Source organism: Prionailurus viverrinus, chromosome D1 (genome assembly GCF_022837055.1).
Source record: "Prionailurus viverrinus isolate Anna chromosome D1, UM_Priviv_1.0, whole genome shotgun sequence".
NCBI lineage: Eukaryota > Metazoa > Chordata > Mammalia > Carnivora > Felidae > Prionailurus > Prionailurus viverrinus.
The window spans coordinates 23,589,232-23,610,457 of NC_062570.1; the positions used below are offsets into that span (position 1 = coordinate 23,589,232).

Here is a 21,226-nt window from a genome sequence, read left to right on the forward strand (position 1 = left end):
AAGACCCGGGCCTGCCATGCCTTCCGACCTCCAGGTGAGGGCCCTTGTCCTGGCTCAGACCCGCAGAAATGCCGGTGCCCTGGGTATGATCACCCTTCAGGGGTGCGGGGCTACCTGGGGAGCCACTTAGTGATGGGGTCACTGGGGGATCAGCAGAATGACGAATGGCGTGCTGTTGGGGGCCAGGAGCAGGAGGCTGAGCACCTTGTGTGTGCAGCAGGCCTGTTGGGCCCCTACGGCACTTCCCTGCCCGCCCTTGTGATGGTGTTGAATGCACGAGATGCTGGAAGGAGGAGGAGAGGGGCCGGCCCTGGGTTCGCCATTTGGGATGCCGCCTCCAGCCCGAGGCGGTGTTGGGCCGCTTCACAAGGTGGGTTAGCTCTCTTCTCACTGGCTGAGTCTGGGTAGGTAAGGCAGGGCGTCCCTTGCATCTGGTCTCTTCACTTCCTGCTTTGCCATCTGCCTGCTACATGCGGGCCGAGAGGGAAAGCACTGAGTTTGCCTCCATCCCTGATGGGCCCCCCAAGCCCTCTGGAGCTTGCTGGCCGTTCTGACACTGGGGTTGAAATGAAGAGCAGGGACATGGGAGGCAGGCAGGGGCTCCATTCCTTCCATGGCAGATTAGAGAACCAGGGAGACTGCTGGGGAGGGGGAGGAGCAGCAGGAAGGAGGGCCCAGAGTGACCCAGCTCTGAAGTCAATGCACCCTGGCCTGGTGGCTACAGGAATCTCCAGAGAGGCCCTCCATCACTGCGTCCCCAGCCTCCACTTGCCACCAACAACTGTTACGGGCAGTTACTCAGGGGGGTATAGGGCTCTCTACCCTCAAGGAGCTGATAAGATAATGTAGGAGACAGAGACTCTTAGTCAGTTTGAGGTAACTCAGGGACCTCACTCACCTTGTGACCTGCCTACGCAGGTTAGCGCGGAGTTAAATCAGGAGGGCCAAGAGGGGCGGGCAGTGTGGAGGGGAATCTGCTTCTGGCCCAGGGAAATGCTGGGGGTGGCCTGGGCCCCCCAGAAGGGTGGAGGAGCAGGAAGAGAGTGGGAAGGAGCTGGCGGCCGGGGTGGTGCGCTGGAGGGGTGGGGGTGAGGTGCATTAATAGCTCCGACACCAGCTCCCGTCTGGAACTTCAGGAGATAAGGATGCTTTCTTTGCTCCTCTCTCCCATCCCTGGCTTGTTTGCTGCCCCCATTTGGGGGGTGATTGCAGGGTAATGAATGTGGCAGGAAGCAGGCACGCAGCACAAATGAGATACGGCACCTAAGACCAGGCCGGGGCCCAGGCAAAACACGCTTAATAAGGAGATAAGGAAATCAATTCTGCTTGTCTTCCCAGGCGTGCGAGCCGGGAGGGGCCTGCAGGAATCGCGTCTTGCTGCCTTGCGCGCTGGATGGCAAAGCTTCTCTAGGACACAGAGCCTGGTCCCCCAGGAAGGAAGGGTCGCTTGCTGGTGTTGCTCAGCATTGCAAGAATAATAGTAATAACAGCCACAACAGGTACGATAAAAAAGCCAGTACTTATATGCTTTCCTGCTGCTTCCCAGGCACGGTTTTGAGAAACTATCCCATCGAATCTTCTGTATAGCCATAAGAAGGCATTATTCCTTCTTCAATATGATTGTATGTGATTATTCGTCTATTTTACACATGAGGAAACTGAGGCACAGAGCGATTAGGTGATTCGTCCAAGGTCGCAGCACTGGTAAAGTGACAGAGCTAGGTTTCCAGTGTAGGCAATCTGGAGTTCAGAGTCGGGGCTCTTACCGCGAAGCTGTGTTGCCCCCTAAACACAGCATAACACAGCGCGGCAAGATAGGACGCAACTGTTACTTGTGTGTAGGGCTTAGTATCTGCCAGGTACTGTTCTCCAGGATGAGGTTCAGTGCAAACTCCCTCTAGCTTGGCCCAAACCCCGTTGCTACAGTTACGTGATGGCCGTTACTGAGCACCTGCATAGGACAAGCCTGCAGGCTCTACTAGGCGGGACAGATGCAAAGTGCCGAGAGACCCAGACATGGAAACCGGGGGAGGGAGACATGGAAATAGTTACTTTCAATATAATGTGTCGAGTGTTGTGACTGAGCTGTGGACGGAAGGCTAAGAGAGCACTGAGTGGGACAGCCAGGCCCTGGGGGTTCAGGGAAGGCTTCCTGGAGGAGGTGATGTCTAGGATGAATCCTGACTGGGGAGCAAGAGTTGGCCAAGAGAAGAAAGGTGGGAAGGACAGTCCAGGCGGAAGCACACAGGAGGGAAGGCACAGAAGTGTGGGCAGTGGAGGGAGCTGCAAGCTGGCAGCTATCCCTGGCAAAAAGGGGGTGCTGGAGCAGGGGCTAGGGGAAAGCAGAGGGCAGGCCTCAGAGGCGCCCCCCTCCCCGCCATGCATTATGCAGGGGGCTTGGGCTTTGTTCTGTGGAGGTGCTTTCTCACCTCCTAAAGAAGGGCTGTAGGGGACAGACTGTCCCCTACTGACAGGGTGACTGTGGCCGGGTTTCTTGCCATGTTTTTGGAAGAACAGTTTGAGAAGCCAGTGCTCTCGGGCTGTATTTCAGCTCTGCCTTCCCTTGTTGTATGACCTGAGTTATTCACGGTCTTTCTCTGGACCCACCCACCCAGGAGATTAGGGGATTGGAAATTGGGGCGGGGGGGGGGGGCTGTGCTGCCAATACCCAAGATTTAGGAGACCTCTGCCCTGCAGCTCCCCTGGTGGAGAGGTGTAGGAGAGTTCACGGTTCTGCAAACTCAGGGACCCATTTGGGCCTTCTCTGTTTGCCCCGTCAGTGTCTGGAGCTTGAGATCGTTTTAAAGACGCCCTCTTTATTTGGACTGACTTAGTCTCCATCATTAAATAATTCATGTTGATTTAGAAAGCTTTGTTTCTAATGGGAGCCACGAGACAGCACAGTTAATATTAGAACGGGCCAGGAAGATGAGGGAAATGGGGAGGAAGACTAGGAAAACACCCTTTTTAATAATTAATTTGCCATCCACCATCCTCCCCCTCCTATTTCCAGCCCCCTTCACCCTGCTGTTTCTCTGTTTCGAAGCATTCGTTACCATCTGACATCCTACATACCTACGTAATTACTGTGTTTGTTGTTTACTGACTCTGTCTCTCTCTGCTAGAACACAAGCTCCACCAGGGCAAGGCTGGCCTTTTTTTTTCATTGACCGATGAATCTTTCGTGTCTAGATTACTTCTTGGCACATAATAGCTGCTCAGTAAATACTTGTTGATCAAAACCTTGGCTTCCATTTCCTCCCTGCCCTGGGTCCTCGCTTCTCAAATTTTCAGGCAGTTAGAAAGACCAAATGTAGTGTCATCCTTACAGCTCTGGCCATGGAACAGTTTAGATATTTGTGAACCGGGGGGGGGGGGGGTCCTCCAGGAGCAGCCTGCACGTACGCATACTTGCGTGCACGTGCACGTAACTTCCAAGCATATGGCTCTTTAGCGTTGGGGTGTATGTGTTAGTCTGGTGCTCACGACGATTCTGGGAGATTGGTGTTTTTCTTATCTTCATTTTACAGATAAGAATGAGAAACCGCATTCATTCCCTCACTCGCTCATTCATTTATTTTAAAAACCGCCCAGTATTACTGAGGGCCTACCCTATACTCAGAGCTGGTCATAGAGAGTTGAACCAGAGGCCCAGTGGGAGCGCTGAGGGCCTCACCAAGGTCACACACACACACACACACACGGTGAGCCGTGTGCAGGAATTCTGCTTCCGGCCCATGGCTCTTCCTCCTACACCGCAGCTTTGCACATGTGCAAGGGGGGGTCCTGTGATGTCCACCTAAGTGGGGTCCCTGTAGACATGGCTGGGTATGCGGGAAGCTGGCTACAGAGGGAGGACTGTGGGGTTAAGGTGTGCAGTCAAGTCCAGAACCCCAGGGCTGGGCAGGACTTTGAGAGGTCCCCTCTCCGGACTCAAAGTGGGATGCTGTCCACGGTGCTGCACTCACCATCTGAATTCTGGTTCCAGCGGTGGGGACGGACCACTTTCCTAAACTAGTTGGTGCAGCAAGGTTGACTCCTTATTGTGGGCTTTTTGGGAGCTGGACAGTTCTTTATTTTTTTATTATTATTTTTAATGCTTATTTTTTTTTGAGAGAGAGAGAAAGAGTGCAAGTGGGGCAGGGGCAGGGGCAGAGAAAGGAGGACAGAGGATCCAAAGCGGGCTCAGCGCTGACGGCAGCGAGCCTGACATGGGGCTTGAACTCACGAACCACAAGATTGTGATCTGAGCCGAGGTCGGACGCTCAGCTGACTGAGCCCCCCAGGCACCCTGGGGGCTGGACGGTTCTTAGAGGCCGTCTTATTTATCACCACTTTCATGTTACAGATGAGGAAACTGAGACCCAGACAGGCTGGGCAACAGGGCAAGATCACACACCTGCTTAGTGGCAAGACCACGATTGCTGTCTCCAAGTCCGCTGCTCTGTGATACCGTGAGTCCTGAGATGTTCTGCGTATGGAAAGATGCCTGTCTCCAGAGTCAAGGCATGGTCCTCTGTGCCACAGAGGGAGTGCAGCCTGGCCATTAACCTCGACCTGCCCCGGAGTCTTTGCCTTGTTCAGCCTCACAAGCTCTGCCCCTTCCCTCTCCTCCCCTCCTGGTCCCCTAGCTCCCTCCCTCTGCCTCCCAGGGTAGCAAATGCTCAGCTCGAAGTTGCTCCTTGCCTGATTACATCTGAGAGCTGGAAACACAAGGCTAATTAATGTGTCTGTGACTCTAGGCTTGGCTGCCGGGGCTGGGTCCCCACGCCCTCCCTGGAGCAGGCTCTGTGAGCTGGCCCTCTGGCTTCTCCAAGCAGGCTGCCGGCAGATGCATATTTTAACAATGCACATCTGTTGGCTATATAATCTCTCGTATTTGCCCTCCTCACTTGGTGCTTTGATGGAAGACCCCCAGGGGTCTCCCTCTGTTCCAGCCAAAGTGTTTGCTTTGCAATTTTGCTGGAATACCATCTGATTCTGTTCTCACATCTTCCGCAGGTTCTAATCAGGCTCTTACTTTATTTAATTAAAAATCTATCTCAGGCAAATACAGACTAAATTAGGAAGCTCTCTCATTCCTGGAACACAGGGAAGGCAGCCCCCCACCGGGGAACTGGCTGGGACATTTTCCCGGGCTGAGATGTCACAGCAAAGCAGATGGGGTCTTGGTTGGGAAGCTGGCTGGCCAGGGTAGAAAACACCCCTTCCCGCTGTAGCTGCTCTGTCTATTCACCACTGGGAGCAGACCAGAGCTCCCCTTTCAGAAGGCTGGGTCAGCTTCTGCAAGAAGGGCTTCTCTTCAGGGCAGCAGATGGGGCTGTATATTATAGAGAAACTCAGCCAGGGGCGCCTGGGTGGCTCAGTTAAGCGGCCCACTTCGGCTCAGGTCATGATCTCGCGGTCTGTTGAGTTCGAGCCCCGCGTCGGGCTCTGTGCTGACAGCTCAGAGCCTGGAGCCTGCTTCCGATTCTGTGTCTCCCTCTCTCTCTGACCCTCCCCCGTTCATGCTCTGTCTCTCTCTGTCTCAAAAATAAATAAACGTTAAAAAAAAAAAAAAAAAAAAAAAGAAACTCAGCCAGGCTGGGTGCCTCAGGCACAGACCTGCTGGGCCATTAGAGGGGTAGGGACCTACAGAGCCGGTTTAGGGGTGCGGACCTGAAGGACCAGCTCAGGGGTGGGGACCCAGGGTGGTCAGGAAGGGCTGGAGGCGGAGCCTGGGGCAGCTCTTTCTTGCCTCAGGTTAGTTTGTTAGGAGTGGTGTCAGTAGAGTCTGAAGGAAAGGTCCCTTTCCGGCTCTCCAGAATCCACCAGGCTCGTCGTCTGGGGTCACCTGGAAACTCCTCCTTCTTCGTCTTCCACTGCCTTCCAGACTTGTAAACATTTTCCCCCACACAAGCCAGCTCTGTGCCCAGAAGGCACTGCCAACCAGAGCGAGACAGGGGAATGAGTGCCTTTTAGGAGTGACCTAAGACAAAACTGATGTTCAGATCAGATTCTAAGGCCCCGCTCTCAGGAACCCGGCTCTTAAGCAACCAGACAAAGGAAATTCTGTTGGCACTTGGGCACGCAGACAGCACTGGTTTGGAGTTGGAAAATCTGGAGTCTATTTTGGCTGGTAATGAAGCTGTGAGTGGCTTTGCTCTCTGAGTCTCAATTTCCTCATCTGTAAAACACAGGGAATAATCTGGACTCCAGATAGCAGAGAGGAGGGAGGCTATGAATGGTGGAGTGTGAATGGGCAAAGCTCTGAGGCCAGGACAAGAACTTGAGGACGAGGTCCGTCTCTATTTAGCGTAGGTCCTGAATACACGTGAAGTCAGCGGTGGGCAGTGCTTAGAATCTTCTCGATTTAGCATCCTTTGGTACCTTCTAGAAGGGGTACAAGGCAGCAAAAGGCGGATCCTTCTAAGGATGGGGAGCTGAGTAACCCTTGGAGAGGATGATCTTATAACTGCGCTAACAAATCTGTTCCGGCATTGTTCAGTACCCAAAAAAACCAGAAAATCACTTAGGCGCTAAATCCCTCAGCCTCCACACCAAACTGTAGACCCGTTCTGTTTTTAGCCCCATCTCGGGAATGAAGAAGATGTCTGCCTCTCCTTTACAATGCCCGGTTACTTTTCTGGACCCATTCAGGACCCCATTCGGGACCAAGCTATCCCAGCTTATTTACCCTGCCAGACCTGGTGTATGTTTTCTTTCCTTCATCCCAGGCCAAGAAGACTCAGAGGTGGAGGGAGGTTTCTGAGGTTGGCCCTGAGCTCTGCCTCCTGTCTCAAGAAGCCAAGCCCGGTAAGTGGTCCTCCGGGACTTGTTGCCGTGCTTGGGATAATCTGCCCTGTGTGCTGTCGTGTAGATCTGAAGATAACCTGACACGCTGTTAAATATTTCATCCCTGAACAGCCATGTGCCTTATCTATCAGGTGAGGAGGCAGAACCCCAGCTGCCGACCCTGTTGTCAAACCTCGACAGCAGCAGCTAAGAGGAGGGCAGGGTGGAGCCCAGGCTCCCCTGTTTCGCTGTGTGTGCCCTGTCCCACACCTGGCCTGGAGGAGACTCACCGAGGCAGTGCGGTGGTGTGGGGACCCTAGCTGGGAGACCCCGGGCGGGGCCCTTGGCTTCTCTGAGCCTCAGTTTCTCACCTGGGGCAACAATCCCTGTGCCATAGCCTTGCGCAGAACAGCTGAGGTGATAACATAAGGGGAAGTGCTTTGAGAGGTGCTGTAAAACGTATGCATATGTTTGCTATTATGCCTTATGTGCACAGCTCCGTTCCCAGGGGACTTGGTCCTCAGTAACATCTGGCCGGAGGAGGGAGCTGACGGGGGGCTGCACTTGAAATCGGAATGAGGCAGTTTAAGAGGCAGGTGAGCTCGCTCACTTGTGTTCAGGCAGGTCTGCCTGAGTGAAGGAGTGGGGACCTCTCAGGCAGTGCCCAGTCCCAGGGGGTACTGGGATCCTGGGAAACCAAGATGAAGAAAGACCAAGGAGCGGAGGTCTGATGTGGGATAAGGGCCTGAAATGAATTCTCCCAGGGATGATTTAGGAAAGGAGCTGGGGTTCGCAGGGAGCAGCGAAGGGTGGGGAAGGAACAGGTGTGGCGGAGGCCATGCTGAAATCACGCTTCGTTAGCACCTACTGGGAAGTCAACCCAGAAAGAACGGGACTCAGGCTCGAGGATGTGGAGGCTGTGTCGTAGGTCTTCTCTGTATCTCCATCGCCTAACACAGGGTCTGACATTCATCGTGCATGCAGAATGCGCTTCCTGATTGAACAAATAAGCATTCAGGAGCCCCTTCAGCTGGAGTCAAACACACTGGGGTTGGACAGCGTCACAGGTCAGTTAGCGTTGGCCTGATTTCCAGAGCAGGAACTTTCACTTTCCCTTTCTTGGGGGAGAAGGGGGGTTACTGCCACCATGGGGCGGCAGTGGACGGAGCCGCGTGGGATAACACCTTGGGGCTTGTCCCGTGGGGATGCCCTTCTGGAGCTGAGCCCGTGTGCTTCCCGTAGCATCTTTGTCCCCGAGTGTCAACGGTTCTTACCCAGGACGGTGAGGCGTGCGGGGCGAGACCGTATGGCGGCCTGGATGGCCTGGCACTCGTACACGGCATCATCTTGCAGCTCCGCCCGCAGGATCTTCAGGTGATGTTCCCCTGACAGGTGGTTCCCTACCACCAGGTACTGTGGGTAACCTGTGGAGACAGCAGGCAGGTCAAGGGGGGCGGGGCCGGGGTGGAGGAGGCATTCACGACAAATAGGGGAGGGGGTGGGACATCTGAGGAGGGGCCGGTCTTGGTGTAAGGAGAAAAAACGAGAGTTTTCCCTGGCTTTTGGACAGTGTGTGTGTGTGTGTGTGTGTGTGTGTGTGTGTAGGTTCAGGAATGTTGGAGGAACTATTATCAGAGAGGAAGGAGAGAGCAGAGATGGAAATACCAAGTGTGGGCAGACACAGCGGGGACAATACCCTGCAAAGTGGTGTGCTCAGCCCTGCGGTTTACCAAGCAGACATGCATTTTGATAAGGAGACACACAGAGAGACAGAGAGACCCAGGCTGAGAGCCACAGAGAGCAGACAGAGTAAGAAAGAGAGAGAGAAGAAACCAAAAATCTCTGGAACAGAATCAAGAATGACTTTGGGGGGAATGTTTTGTTCAGGATGGACAGCAAGTAGAAATCCCAGCCCCTCCTACCAATGCCTGGGATCCTCGGGCCCTTTTGAACCATAAAGGGTACTTTTCTGGTCACTCCTCCTACCCACCCCAGACCCCAGGACCTGATTAAGCACTTACGAGGTACTCAGGACACTTAGGAATTTGGGGTCCCCTACACTACTGGCGATGCATAATGGATAAATAAAAATTTGAGAATGAGAACATTAATCAGCTTTCCTGCTGCTGTGTAGGGTGAATGCAAATGCCTACACAAGTCGTGGCTGGCAGGTCCTCTGGCCCAGGCCTTGGGCCCTAGACCTCCATAGTCTCTCCCAGAAGGGTCTCTTTTCCATCGTGCCCATACCTGAGCTCTGCCTTCCCCCCGCCAGCCTCTTACAGATACTTCCTCCTGCTCTCTTCCTTCCACCCACCCTCCAGCAGCCCAAACCACTCCTCTTTCTGAAAGACCTTCACCAGAACAGTGTGAATTCTCAGAAATGTGCCACAGGAGGAGGGGGTTCACCACATCTGGCTTTTTAAAGAGAAGATGAGGGCTTAAGCAAGTTGAGAGAGAGAGAGAGAGACAGAGAGAGAGAGACGGAAACAGAGAGACTGGGCTATGCAACAGCTCTCCAGTATTTCAGTCTCTAAGTGTGGATTAGATGTGTTAAAGTAGCTCCCAGGGATTGCATTAGCACCACATGGGGAAATACTTTGGAATATTCTTAATACAATTTGAAATGTCCCACAAGGATCTGGGCTGCCACAGGTGATAATGAGGTCCCCATCAGTGGCTGTATCCAAGCAGATGCTGGTGATCACCTGTTAGGAGCACTGCAGAGGAGATTTCTATTCTAGATGGAATATTGGAGCTCTAACCCCTCCCATCATAAGCTAAGGGTCTTGCAGAGACAGGGCAGGGCTCCCCAAAGGTGATCTGTACAGGGGTCACAGGCACTCATTCCTCGGCAGGGAGATAGTGGTGATCCTTCCCAGTAAGTATTCTGGGGGCTTCCTGTGTGGCTGAGCGCCCTTCATCTCATGTCTTCATGGCTCCATCGTCCCCATCGTGCAACCAAACGGCCCGCCCTGCACAGCTGTTCTGGCCTGGCCAGAGATGCTCACAGGGCAATCAGCTCTACCCCCAAGAGCATCACCTCCCCTCCTGCCCGCCCTTCCTGCCCTCTGCTGGGCTTTGGGAAGAAGCCCAGGTAAGTTAAGCTGGCTCTCCCCAGGGCCAGGAGGAGGGGCTGGGAATGGGTTCCAGTCCAGCCCTCTCCCCGCTGCTGCCCTCAATGTAGCTGGCTCACCGCCCCCAACCCTTCCGGCCCAGCCTCTGGATCCCGCTGTCCTTGATTAGTCCCTGGTCTCCTGCAGGCATCTTGGCTGGAGCTTGTGTTTTTGTTGTCTTGCAGGCTATCAGCAGCAGGATTTCGCTCTCACGAGCTGCTGAAAACATCAGTGATGGGTTTGTTTGTATTTGCCTAATTAGGCAACGAGCTGAGACGCTCTCGCAAGGACTGGCAGCATCTTTGGAAAACACAGGCCCAGAAGCATAGATTCTGAGCAAGTTCTAGCTCCTTCCACAGTATCATTACTCTCTCTTGCTGCCCTCAGGGGAAGCAAGATGTTGGGGAATCTGGGTTCTCCAGTCAAAGCGCCTGGGCTCAAATGCCAACTCTGTTACTTCCTAGCTCTGTTGTCTTGGGTAAGTTACTTTAACTTCTTTGTGCTTCGTCACCACTATCTCATGGTGAAGATTAACTGGGATAATCCATGTTAAGTGTGTGGCACACAGTAAGTCTGTTAATGCTGGTTTATTTATTTATTAAAAAAACTTTTTTAGAGAGAGAAAGCATGAGTGGGGGAGAGGGGCAGAGGGAGACAGAGAGAAAGAGAATCTCAAGCAGACTCCGCACCGAGTGTGGGATGACCCTGGGATCATGACCTGAGTCGAAATCAAGAGTCAGATGCTCAACCGACTCAGCCACCTAGGTGTCCCCATAAATGCTGGTTTAAAGGAAAACGACGGTAAGACAGGGTAACCAGAAAGGTCCCCATCTTTAAAAGTGAGAACAGACAGGGTGTTAGGGTTTTGGGGGGTTAGGAGCCAGGATCCCACACATTGAGGTTCGGTATATGTTTGAATCAGTTTCTTTCTAGACTTGTGACTTTGTTTACCTGTCAAATAAAGGGGAGAAATCCTGCTTTTTCTCCCTGTAGATCACTGTAGATTTGTGACATAATATCTGAGAATTATTTGAGCTTCTTTGATGAAGAATGTTCTATCAATATGAGGGCATATATTTATAAATCATTTCCTTTGAATGTTTTTTCCAGCCTCTGTGACCAGAAAGACAGATCTTCAGTTAGGGCGTGAATGCTGGTGGATGGAGCCAGGCCACATAGTCAAAACAGAAGAGGACAGACCTGCGGCAGGTTAAAGTCTAGCCACTGTGGGCCTCAGTTTCCCCACAGGAAAAGCTGTGCAGTATTAAGTGCTCTGCGAATCCTTGCTGGATTGAATTTTGATCTGTTAGTCTCACTTTCTTGTCTGGGAAGCAAACGGTATTTATTGAGCATGTGAGTCTCTGTCATTATTGTCGTGATGCTTTTTCGGGGGACAGGTGATCAAACACAGAAACTACTTTCCCAGGAATTTGAATTTATTGGCTCTGCAAGGACAGGGACAGCCTTATTTGTATCAATGGAGTCAAATCAGAGAGTAGTTGACCCCAGTTCCTTAAAACCCCATTGACGCAATCCTGATCCCAAAAGTCGTTCATGGAATGGATTCCAGAAGGTCAATTTTCCATGAGGTGATGAACATCTGTGGTGACCTGGGGCTTCCTCTTGGCCACCTCTTGGCCAAAAGACCCCAGTCCTTGACCGAAGGCTGCAAACCACTGACTAGGAACCCAGAGTACCTCCTTAACTAGCAAAGATGCTGGACCAAGTTTAGAGCCACGTGAAGCATAAGTGATTCTAGTTTGGGAAGGTGATATCATTCCCCCAGATTTCTCTAGGGTAAGGAAGTTCAGAACCCCTGAAATTGACTGGTTCCCATAATGCTTAAATTTTACGGCAGCACAGTATATTTTGGAGATATTATTGTGTATTTTACCCATGCTCAGCTGGGCTGCAGCACTCCAACCCAGCGATGCTATTGACCACGGCTATAACGTTTCAATATACATTTTTGGCAAGACATAACTCACATTTTAAAATACTAATTTCCCAACCATCATGTTCCCGAGTGCACTTCGATTTTTATTTTCCTGCAGCTGTATGCCACGAGAGAAGCAAAGCTACTTCTCAGTCGAATACGTATGTTTTTCTACATCTCCACCCTCAGCGGTTCCCCAATGGCAGGGACGCCCAGATCTCTTGTTCTGAATTTTATAGGTTATGCTAAACCCAGCAGTCCCATGTTTACTTTCCCCAGGGGAGAATGATAATTGCTGGGGGCTGAGTGACCAGGAGGATGATGCTATTCTTTTTTCTCCCCAGGGAGAGAGGATGGACCGCAAAGACATCTGTATGAGCTTAAGGACTGACATCCACAATCGTTAACAGATGACAGGGCCTGTGGCATTGAGCAGGGAGGTCAGATGCCAGCCACAGGAACCTACTAGGACATCTCTGCTCGACACCAGCCTGGGCAGGGGGCTCAACAGGGTTTGTACTTTAAATGCTCCTTCTCTTTTCTTCCCATCACATGCTAACCCCTAAAACCAAGCAGTTTGGTTGTGAGTTTTCAGTTTCTTTGGCTCCCGCTGATCGATGGGAGCTAGGAAAAGCCAGGCTGTGACGTAAGTGGGGAATACATTTTGGACCCAGACACGGGGACACTTTACCTTTGGAAATGTGACTTTACAGGAGTCGTGTCTGACTTTAGAATAGACCCTCCGGAGCAAAAGTCTATTAGGTTCAGGACCGACCACCGGAATTGAGGGTTTGCTTGTAATTCCTCACCAGGAGTCAGAGGGCCCTTGAAGTCCCATGGATCCCGGGCCCAGGGCTTGCCTAATCTGACTCTGCCCAGGGGATATTCCACGAGAGCTGGAGATTTGATCTCCAAGTACCAATGAAGATGGGGTTCTCCCCAGGGGGGTGGGTGGGTCATGCGAGAAGGGGTTCCAGGCCTTCCCAGGGAGCTCTTGGGGTACTCACTTGAGAGGTCCCTGCCCACACCCAGAGCCAAGCCATCTTTGATCCACAGAACGAAGCCATCATACTCGGGGATGGCGCACAGCAGTGTCACTGGCTGGCCCGACACCACGGCCTGGTCCTGGGGCTGCTGGCTGAAGGAGTATACTTGGCCTGGGAAGGAGACAAGCACAGGGGTCAGTTAGTGCAGGGAGCAGTGCCTGGACGGCTTCTCCTCAAGTTAAGAAGCAGAGCAGTTGGCCCAGGGCAGCTCTCTCTCCCTCGCCAGCATCTGACTTCCTGCCTGCAGCCCAGCGGCACTTCCTGTCTGCCCCCTGCTTAATTCCCTGCTCTCAGCAGCTGGCTCTCGGCTCAGCCTCCCTGCTCATCCATCCTTAACACACATTCACACTGTGAGGCGGCCTCCCCCAGCCCCCAAAGAGGCCGTGCCTGCCGTGCTTGGGACGATCTCTGCCACTTTCCATTTGGCTCCTACCTACCGCCACATGCTTGCGCCACAACAGGGCAGAGGAGGAGAGAGCCTTCCAGCTGCGAGCATCCTTGGGAGGTGCCTCAAGAAGGCAAGGTCGGGGGGGAGTGGTGTGGTTTGCTTAAAAACCTGAGAACCTGGGAAAGATATTACTGTTTAATTTGGGCCTACGGCCAAATTCCACAGGACACGTGGTGGTATAGTGTGGTCCAGAGTGTGCTGGCAGGAGCTGGAAGTCACCTCGACTCACCCTCTTTGTCCCTCTCTTTCCGATGGCACACCCAATTCTGGCCTCACTGTCACCTGGGGGAACATCGCCAGGGTGACCCCCAGCTCTCCCCTAGACACTGCAGAGCAAGAAGGCACTGAGCCATCTCAGCAGGTCAGTTCATGTATTCATTTTATTTATTTTTATTTTCTTTAAAATTTTTAAAAAATGTTTTTATTTATTTTTGCGACAGAGAGAGACAGAGCATGAGCAGGGGAGGGGCAGAGAGAGAGGGAGACACAGAATCCGAAGCAGGCTCCGGGCTCTGAGCTGTCAGCACAGAGCCCGACGCGGGGCTCGAACTCATAGACCGTGAGATCGTGACCTGAGCCAAAGTTGGATGCCCAACCAATTGAGCCACCCAGGTGCCCCTATTTTTTTTTTTTTTTTTTAGTGTTTATTTATTTTGAGAGATAGAGAGCAAGTGGGGGAGGGGCAGAGAGAAGGAGACAGAATCCCAAGCAGGCTTCATGCAGTCGGCACAGAGCCTGATGCGGGGCTCGAACCCACGAACAGTGAGATCATGACGCGAGCCAAAATCAAGAGTTGGACGCTTAACCCACTGAGCCACCCAAGCACCCCAGTTCATGCTTTATTACACAAACACACCCACAGTGCATGCAATATGCCAGGCGTTGCTGTAAGATTTTCAAATGCTAGCTCTTTACTATTTTCATCTTCGTAACAAACTATGAGGTAGCTACTATTTTGATCCCTGTTTTCTGGACGAGGAAATGAGGCCTGAGGAGGTAAAAAATATGAACAGGAGCTGTGCTTGGTGATGACTTAGCAAGTACTGAGCATGTATCCCCTTTAGTTGTTACAGTAACCATCACATCCGGATCTCACCATCCCCGGTTCGCAGGGGCTTGGAGGTTAACTAAATCATCTGGGAATTGTCTCCTGGCAGGACTAGGGCTGTAAACGAAGACTTTCTGGCTCTGAAGACCGTGTTTTCACCTGCTGAGCTGTGCTGTGCCCAGATTCCTAAGCTGGTCCTGCGGGGAATGCTGAGGAAGCAGGGTGATGTGATCCCTCTTCCCCGGGAGGCCACAGCCGAACGGACAACAGGACACCGACGTTTCCTGAGCCCCCGACCCACAGTGGCCTCCATTCTGTTACCTGCATAGTTACATTGCAGGGCAGAAATATCCCAATTTTACGGCAAAGTAAACAGGATCAGAGAGGCAAAGTAAGCTGCCCAAGATCACACAGCTAATGAGTGGTGGAGCTGGGGTTCGATGGGGGTCCATGTGGCTTCCAAGCCCGCATTCTTTCCCACGCCCTGCCTGGCAGATACAGATACACGCTGAGGGAAGGTGGACCTGGTGGGCAGGTTGTTGCCACAGCCTCTTCTCCCCAACGTGGGAGAGCCAGGGACAGACACGGAGGTCCTGGATGCTAGCTGTTGCCCATCCTGGGGACACAATACCCCAGGCTTGGACCACAGGTAAGGCCATGCTCTTAGCAGCAGACGGCCCCAATAAGGGGGTGACTGACGTATACAGAACCCGAGGGAAGCTGGGCATGGTGGCCAAGTGGGGGCGGGGGCTCCCCGAGAGGAGCCAGGAATCCACATCAGAGAACTCATGGCAGGGGGGAAGGTAGCCGCGTTTACAACCTGATGAGATCTTGGCTGGGTCTCTGAGGAGTCTCATTAAAAATCAAATTGGCCCTGAATTGTGGGAGTAACACTTTTTATTCTGATTTGAGCTTTACAAATAAGATTTCATAGGACATTTTAATCAGCTATGTGTGGTGGGTTTATTTATTTCTTTCCTCTCAGTCTCTTCAAGTTCTCTGTTGTAATTAGACCGTTTCTGGCACCGAAGCAAGAGAGAAAGAAGGAGAAAGAGAAGGGAGAAGAGAAAGGAGAAGTGGGGGAGGGGGGCAGGTAGCTGGAGAAAGCGGAAGAGGACTGGGTGAGGGAGAAAGGGGAGGGTTGGAGAGGCCAGAAGAAGGGAGACAGGGAGGGAGGGGGGGGGGAGGAGGGGGGGGAGGGGAGGAGAAGGGAGGGCTGGGAGGGGCACTCCTTTCTGAGGCTCTTTTTTCCCTGGCTCGATGATGATTTCACAGCTCCTTCTCTTATATCAAAATCTTTCTTGAGAGAAAGACAGTGTCAAGACAGCCGCAATGGCTGCCAGAGATTGTGTTCTCAGAATTAGCAGGTTGTCAGCTGGGGGCGGAGGGGTTAGATGGAGAAGGGCCCCAGACAAATGGTGTGGAGCCTGCAGTGGGAAGTGTCACTTTCTCCCACCTCCAGATCCGCTTCCTCTGGGTGTGGGGGAGGACAACAGAGAATGGGGGTACAGGGAGCATCCCGAGGGGGTGCGGGTGGGGTGGGGGTGAGCCGTGGGTGGTGCGGGGAAAGCGGAAGGTGCGAGCAGGGCCGTGCCCTGAGGGAGGAGAGGGGCTGCCATCAGGAGACTGGCCCTGGAGGAGGACGCTGAGTGGTCACTACCCACTTTGGATAGTGTCTCAGAGCCAGGAGTTGGGGCAGCTACAAGATCCTCCAGGATAAGCCCTGAGCCCACAGAGAGCAGCCAGGAGGGACAGAGAAGAACATACCCCCAGGCTTCAGAGAGCTTTGGGCACCCACGTGGGGTCTGTTTGGATCCCTTCGACTTTTCTATGGAAAGAATGTCTCTGGGGCACCTGGGTGGCTCCGTGGGTTAAGCATCCGACTTTGGCTCAGGTCAGGATCTCACGGTCTATGAGTTCAGGCCCCGCGTCGGGCTCTGTGCTGACGGCTCAGAGCCTGGAGCCTGCTTCGGATTCCGTGTCTCCCTCTCTCTCTGCCCCTCCTTGGCTCATGCTCTGTCTCTCTGTCTCTCAAAAATAAATAAATGTAAAAATAAAATAAAATAGGGGCGCCTGGGTGGCTCAGTCGGTTGGGCGTCTGACTTCGGCTCAGGTCATGATCTCGCGGTCCGTGAGTTTGAGCCCCGCGTCGGGCTCTGTGCTGACAGCTCAGAGCCTGGAGCCTGTTTCAGATTCTGTGTCTCCCTCTCTCTCTGACCTTCCCCCATTCATGCTCTGTCTCTCTCTGTCTCAAAAATGAATAAACGTTAAAAAAATTAAAAATAAATAAAATGAAAAGAATGTCTCTGGGTGGGGCAGGGTGGGGAGACAGATATATAGGAGAACAGCCTCAGAAACACCACTCAAACGACATTATTCACCCATTCATTTTTTGGGAGGGAAGGATTGGTGCTCTGACAATTTCCTTTTTCCATCTAATTTTATTTTCTGTGCATTAAATACAAGCCACTAGGAATACTTTTTCTTTCAAATCAGTGAGATGCTTTTTCAAACAGAATCATGAGTGGAGTGTCACTAGAGCAGATAAAAGTCACGGTGCTGTGGGTGGAGGGGACATGGAGGGATGGGGCACGCTGTCTTTTCACCCATAGGGCACACCTTGAGGCTTCTCTTTCAGGCTTAAGTGCCTCTAGGAACATAGTGGACAAGCCTCCGTTGTCGTTTCTTGCCCAAAAGGTAGTCTTCACCCAGTCCCTCATATCCCGTTTTCTGCTCCCGGTCTTTCCGACTCTGAGGATGTGAACTGCAAACGAGCCTGGGATCTTTTCTAGAACGTCCTGGGTGGCATGGTAAGCAGCCAGGAAGCTCCTTGAGAACATCTGTTGATTCACACATTTATTGAGACCTGGTATCAGGCAGGCATCGCACGGTCTCGTGAGAAGCAGACAGATACGACGTGGTCCTTCCCTCCAGGAGCTAACGTCTGTTCGCCCACCACACCCAGACGGCTCTGATGTGGGCACAGAGCATGTGCCGCACCGACTCGACACCCCTTGCACCATCCATCCCAGGATTTCTGCCTCAGTTTCTCATTGTGCCCCCTGGCCTTCTTCTGCAGTGAAGCCTGGCAGTCAGGGTAACCTCCTTTTCCTGCTTTGTTTTCAATCTGTCACCATCACCAAGTGTGGCCCAGCCCTCCCCCACAGCACCTCTCAGACGCACCCTTTCCTCTCCATTCCTATGGCTATAATCCGAAGTCCGGGCCCTCACCACCTCAACCTGGCTTCTTTCAACAGTCTGTGAATGCCTTCAGGTCCTGCCCTGGAGGGTTCTTCCTAAGGCACCGTTTTCCTCATGTGCTCTCCCTTTTCTAAGGGTGGAAACTCTAATGGCTTCCCACTGCCCACAGGCACCTGACAGGCTTCTCTAAAATCTGACTCCCTTCTTCCTCGGTGCTCAATAGTCACCTGTGCTGGCCGTTCACTCATGTTGTCCCATGTCACCAGTGTTCCACCATTCTGGAATCACCCCTCACCCCTCTCCCAGGGTCTCCCTGACCAGCCCTGCCCGCACTGAAGGCCACGTTCTTCTCCACGAGCTTTGCCTGTATCTCTAGGCACTGCCTGTCACCGAAGGGAAATCTTCTCTCTTCTCCCCTCATCCCTACTATTTCTTCCTTCTTATCTCCCTTAATTTCTTCAAACCTTCATTGAGCACTTACTGTATATCAGACACAGAAAGGAACCGAAGTAAATGAGAAACGGAGGGTAAACTTTTGAGGGTAGGGCCCACGGCTGTCTTTTTCATCTTGTATTCTCAGCACCTGGTCCAGTGTGTAAGCAGCAAATAAACTCAAGCTTGTGACCTTGTGGCCTACCTATGCTAGTTTGGCTCCTGAGATCTGCGGTCATGAAGGAAAACTGTTTTTATGATATAAAGTACTGATTAGGCAGGTATTGTGCTGAGCACACTACACGGAAGGAGGGAAGTGAGAAATCAGGGGGAAGGGACAGCGTCTCAAGGAGTCAGGCTTTACAGGATAAAAATAACTGAATTATTCATGGAAGACCTACTTTAACCAATTCTTGCTAGTTAGGTGTTACTATCTACATTTCACGGATGAACGGAGGCTCCTAGTGGGTCCAGATGCAATTCAAGGTCACCCAGTGGGCCCAGGTGTCATTCAAGGTCATGTAGTGGGCCCAGGTGCACTTCAAGGTCACACAATGGGCTGAGGTATAATTCAGACCCCAGTGTCTTTTTTTAAATAAGAAAACCCTGTTTTCTTGCCACTATCCCATGTTGGTTATTAAATGAAGGGTCTCGAACTTGGATTTTTATTTATAAACTTGTATTCACCCCAATCAACCCTGCAACCATTCCCCTCAGACCCTCTAAAGAGAGGATGAGGATCTTCGGAGCGGAAAGCAATTTCTTGGTTCTCCCCTAAGTTTACATAGCCTCCTGCCAGCTGGTGGTCAACAACACTAAGCCAGGGTTCAGGGTGGAGTCCAGCACTGGCCACTGTGGGGGAATGACAGGAGGTGTAATAATTATTGGTACTTATTATTATATAGATAGTCATTATCTATATAACTATGTTATTATATAAATACATATAACTAGCTATGTATTATAAATAATATTTTTATTGTTGTAGAATTACTAATAGCTAACTTTCTTTTTAAAATTTTTTTAATGTTTATCTTTTTAAAATGTTTATTTATTTTGAGAGAGAGAGAGACAGAGTGCGAGTGGGGGAGGGGCAGAGAGAGAGGGAGACACAGAATCCGAAGCAGGCTCCAGGCTCCGAGCTGTCAGCACAGAGACCCTGGGAAGTCAAAGAACCCACTGGAGACTGCACTCTCTCTTGCCCTTGGCCAGGACCGAAAAGTCTAAGGGAAACTCTAAGGGAGGGCCTGATGGAAACACACTTGGTGGGTCAGACGGAGTGAGATGTGTTCCCAGTGGTGGCTGCGGGCACACTTTCCTGTCGGCTGTCCCAGGAAGGGAGGGGCCCTGCAGAGCCCCCGAGGTGACTGTGGGCAGCCTGCACGCTCCCTGCATGCCCAGGCTGCTGCGGACTTTTCAGGCCAAGAGGGCACCTTCCCAACACTCCAGCTGGGCCTTTAGGACACTGAACTTGGGAGGGAAGTGCTTCTCCCTACTGGGCTCAAGAGGAGAAGTGCCAGCCTCAAGGTCCTGCAGTGGCTCAGTGGGGATTAGAGCCTGGCTCTGAAGGCTCCCAGCACAGAGACCTCCCTCCACCTGCTCAGCAGGTGGGAAGCAAGAGTCTGGAGGCCAGGTGGGGCCTTCTCTTCAAACTGCAGGAAGCAGGAGCGGTAGCTGGCTGGGAAGGTTTCAGAGGAGGGCGGGCTCTGACGCCCCATCCTGATGAGCCATGTGTGCCCCCCATGTGGCAGGTTCTGAGTCAGGACGGCTGCAGCGAGGCAGGCGCTGGTGACTGGCAGGCAGGAGGAGGTATGGGGGCGACACAGCGGCGGCAGGTGGCAGGAGGGCTTTCAGCTCTTCTGTGCTGAAAAGGACAGGTGCAGGTGCAGCCGGCCCGGGGAAGTGGCATCAGAAAGCCCCTGGAGGGCTCTGGTCCTGGGGCAGAGCGCCCCCGCCCCCACCACAGCACAGCTCAGAGACCTCCCCTCCTGCCTCCCTGCCTGCCCCGTCCTCCAGCCAGCTGTTTCCTTCTGCTGTCTGCTCAGGAGCCTCACAGGTCAGCTTCTCCCTCCTCACAACTTGCCCACACTACTTTCTTCAAAGCCCCCCACCACCACCCAGATTCCCATCTCTCCTCCCACCTTCATCTCCATCAGCCCACGAGGCTCCTTGAAGGGGCCACCCCCTCCCAGCCCTGACCGCATGGCCCCTCACCTTAGACTCTTTTGGGGGACTTGCGGCACACATTAGCACGGAATGAACCATCACCATCTGGCTCTGGGAGGTCCCCAGTGTCTTCCAGTAAAATATTTAAAGTGCTGAAGACCCCATGATTCTCTATGAGCTCATACAGCTCTGGCCCTTGACCTGAAATCACCTCTCAATTCCTAATTATTTCTTGGGGAGGGAAGAGGCGTTTTCAATGGAAGACTGAGGCTGTGAGGGCCAAATTACTCAGAGTGAGAGTTTTTTATAGCAGTGCCTCTGGGGGCCTGGGTGCTGTGGTGTGTGCAGGCACACGTGTGTGCACGCACATGTGCGTGTGTGTGTGTAACAAGTAGGAAGAGGGCCCAGTGGACCCATGTACATGGTGGTCAGGGTCCTTAATGTCAGGATCAGGTCACCCACCCTTGCCACCCATAACTGTCAACCCCAGATCCTTGGGGGATACCTTCTGGTACTCTAAGTGTCCTGTGTTTGGTGAATACCTCTATGGGCGTATGTGTTAGTGCCTCTCCCCTAGTCACTGATCTGGTATTCGGCAGTTCCATGGCGGTGGTGAGAGGGAATACGCACAGGGTCAGCATGGGCTGGTGCAAACAACATGAGGTTTGGGGTTAGTGTAACCAAAGAGAGAAAGCCTCAGTGCACACAGCACTGGAGCCTGATATGGGAAGCAGGGTTGCTGATGTCCCCATGTCCCTGACATCCCTTTTTTTTCAGTCTGTGCTCAGCGGTCAGACCAGAGGCAGTCCAGAGATGGCATGCGGGGCTCACTCTCCCCGTCTCCTCTCTTGGACTGGGCACTTTGGTCAAGACTTTGCTCCAGCAGCAGACGGAAGGGAAGTGACCACTGTCCTTAGGGTTAATCCCAGCTTGACCTGGGCAGGAGCTAGGCCACCTGGAACGATTGCCCGGCTTCTAAGGAGCCCAGTGCTCTGCAAACACGTGCACACAGCCACCCTCATCCTGCTCCTTCAGAGTGGGAGAAAACTGGCAAAGGAGCAG

General features: G+C 52.6%; 1 protein-coding gene across 2 annotated transcripts in view; it reads right to left on the reverse strand.

Moving 5' to 3' along the window:
- Positions 1–21,226, reverse strand: part of KIRREL3 (kirre like nephrin family adhesion molecule 3) — a 549,921-nt gene that overhangs the window by 82,054 nt on the left and 446,641 nt on the right. For both annotated transcript variants that reach the window (XM_047823798.1, XM_047823797.1), the window contains exons 3-4: positions 12,831–12,980; positions 8,049–8,198 (exon numbers count right to left, since the gene is read on the reverse strand). In XM_047823798.1, the coding sequence (XP_047679754.1) occupies positions 8,049–8,198; positions 12,831–12,980 (300 nt within the window). The remainder of the gene's footprint in view (positions 1–8,048; positions 8,199–12,830; positions 12,981–21,226) is intronic.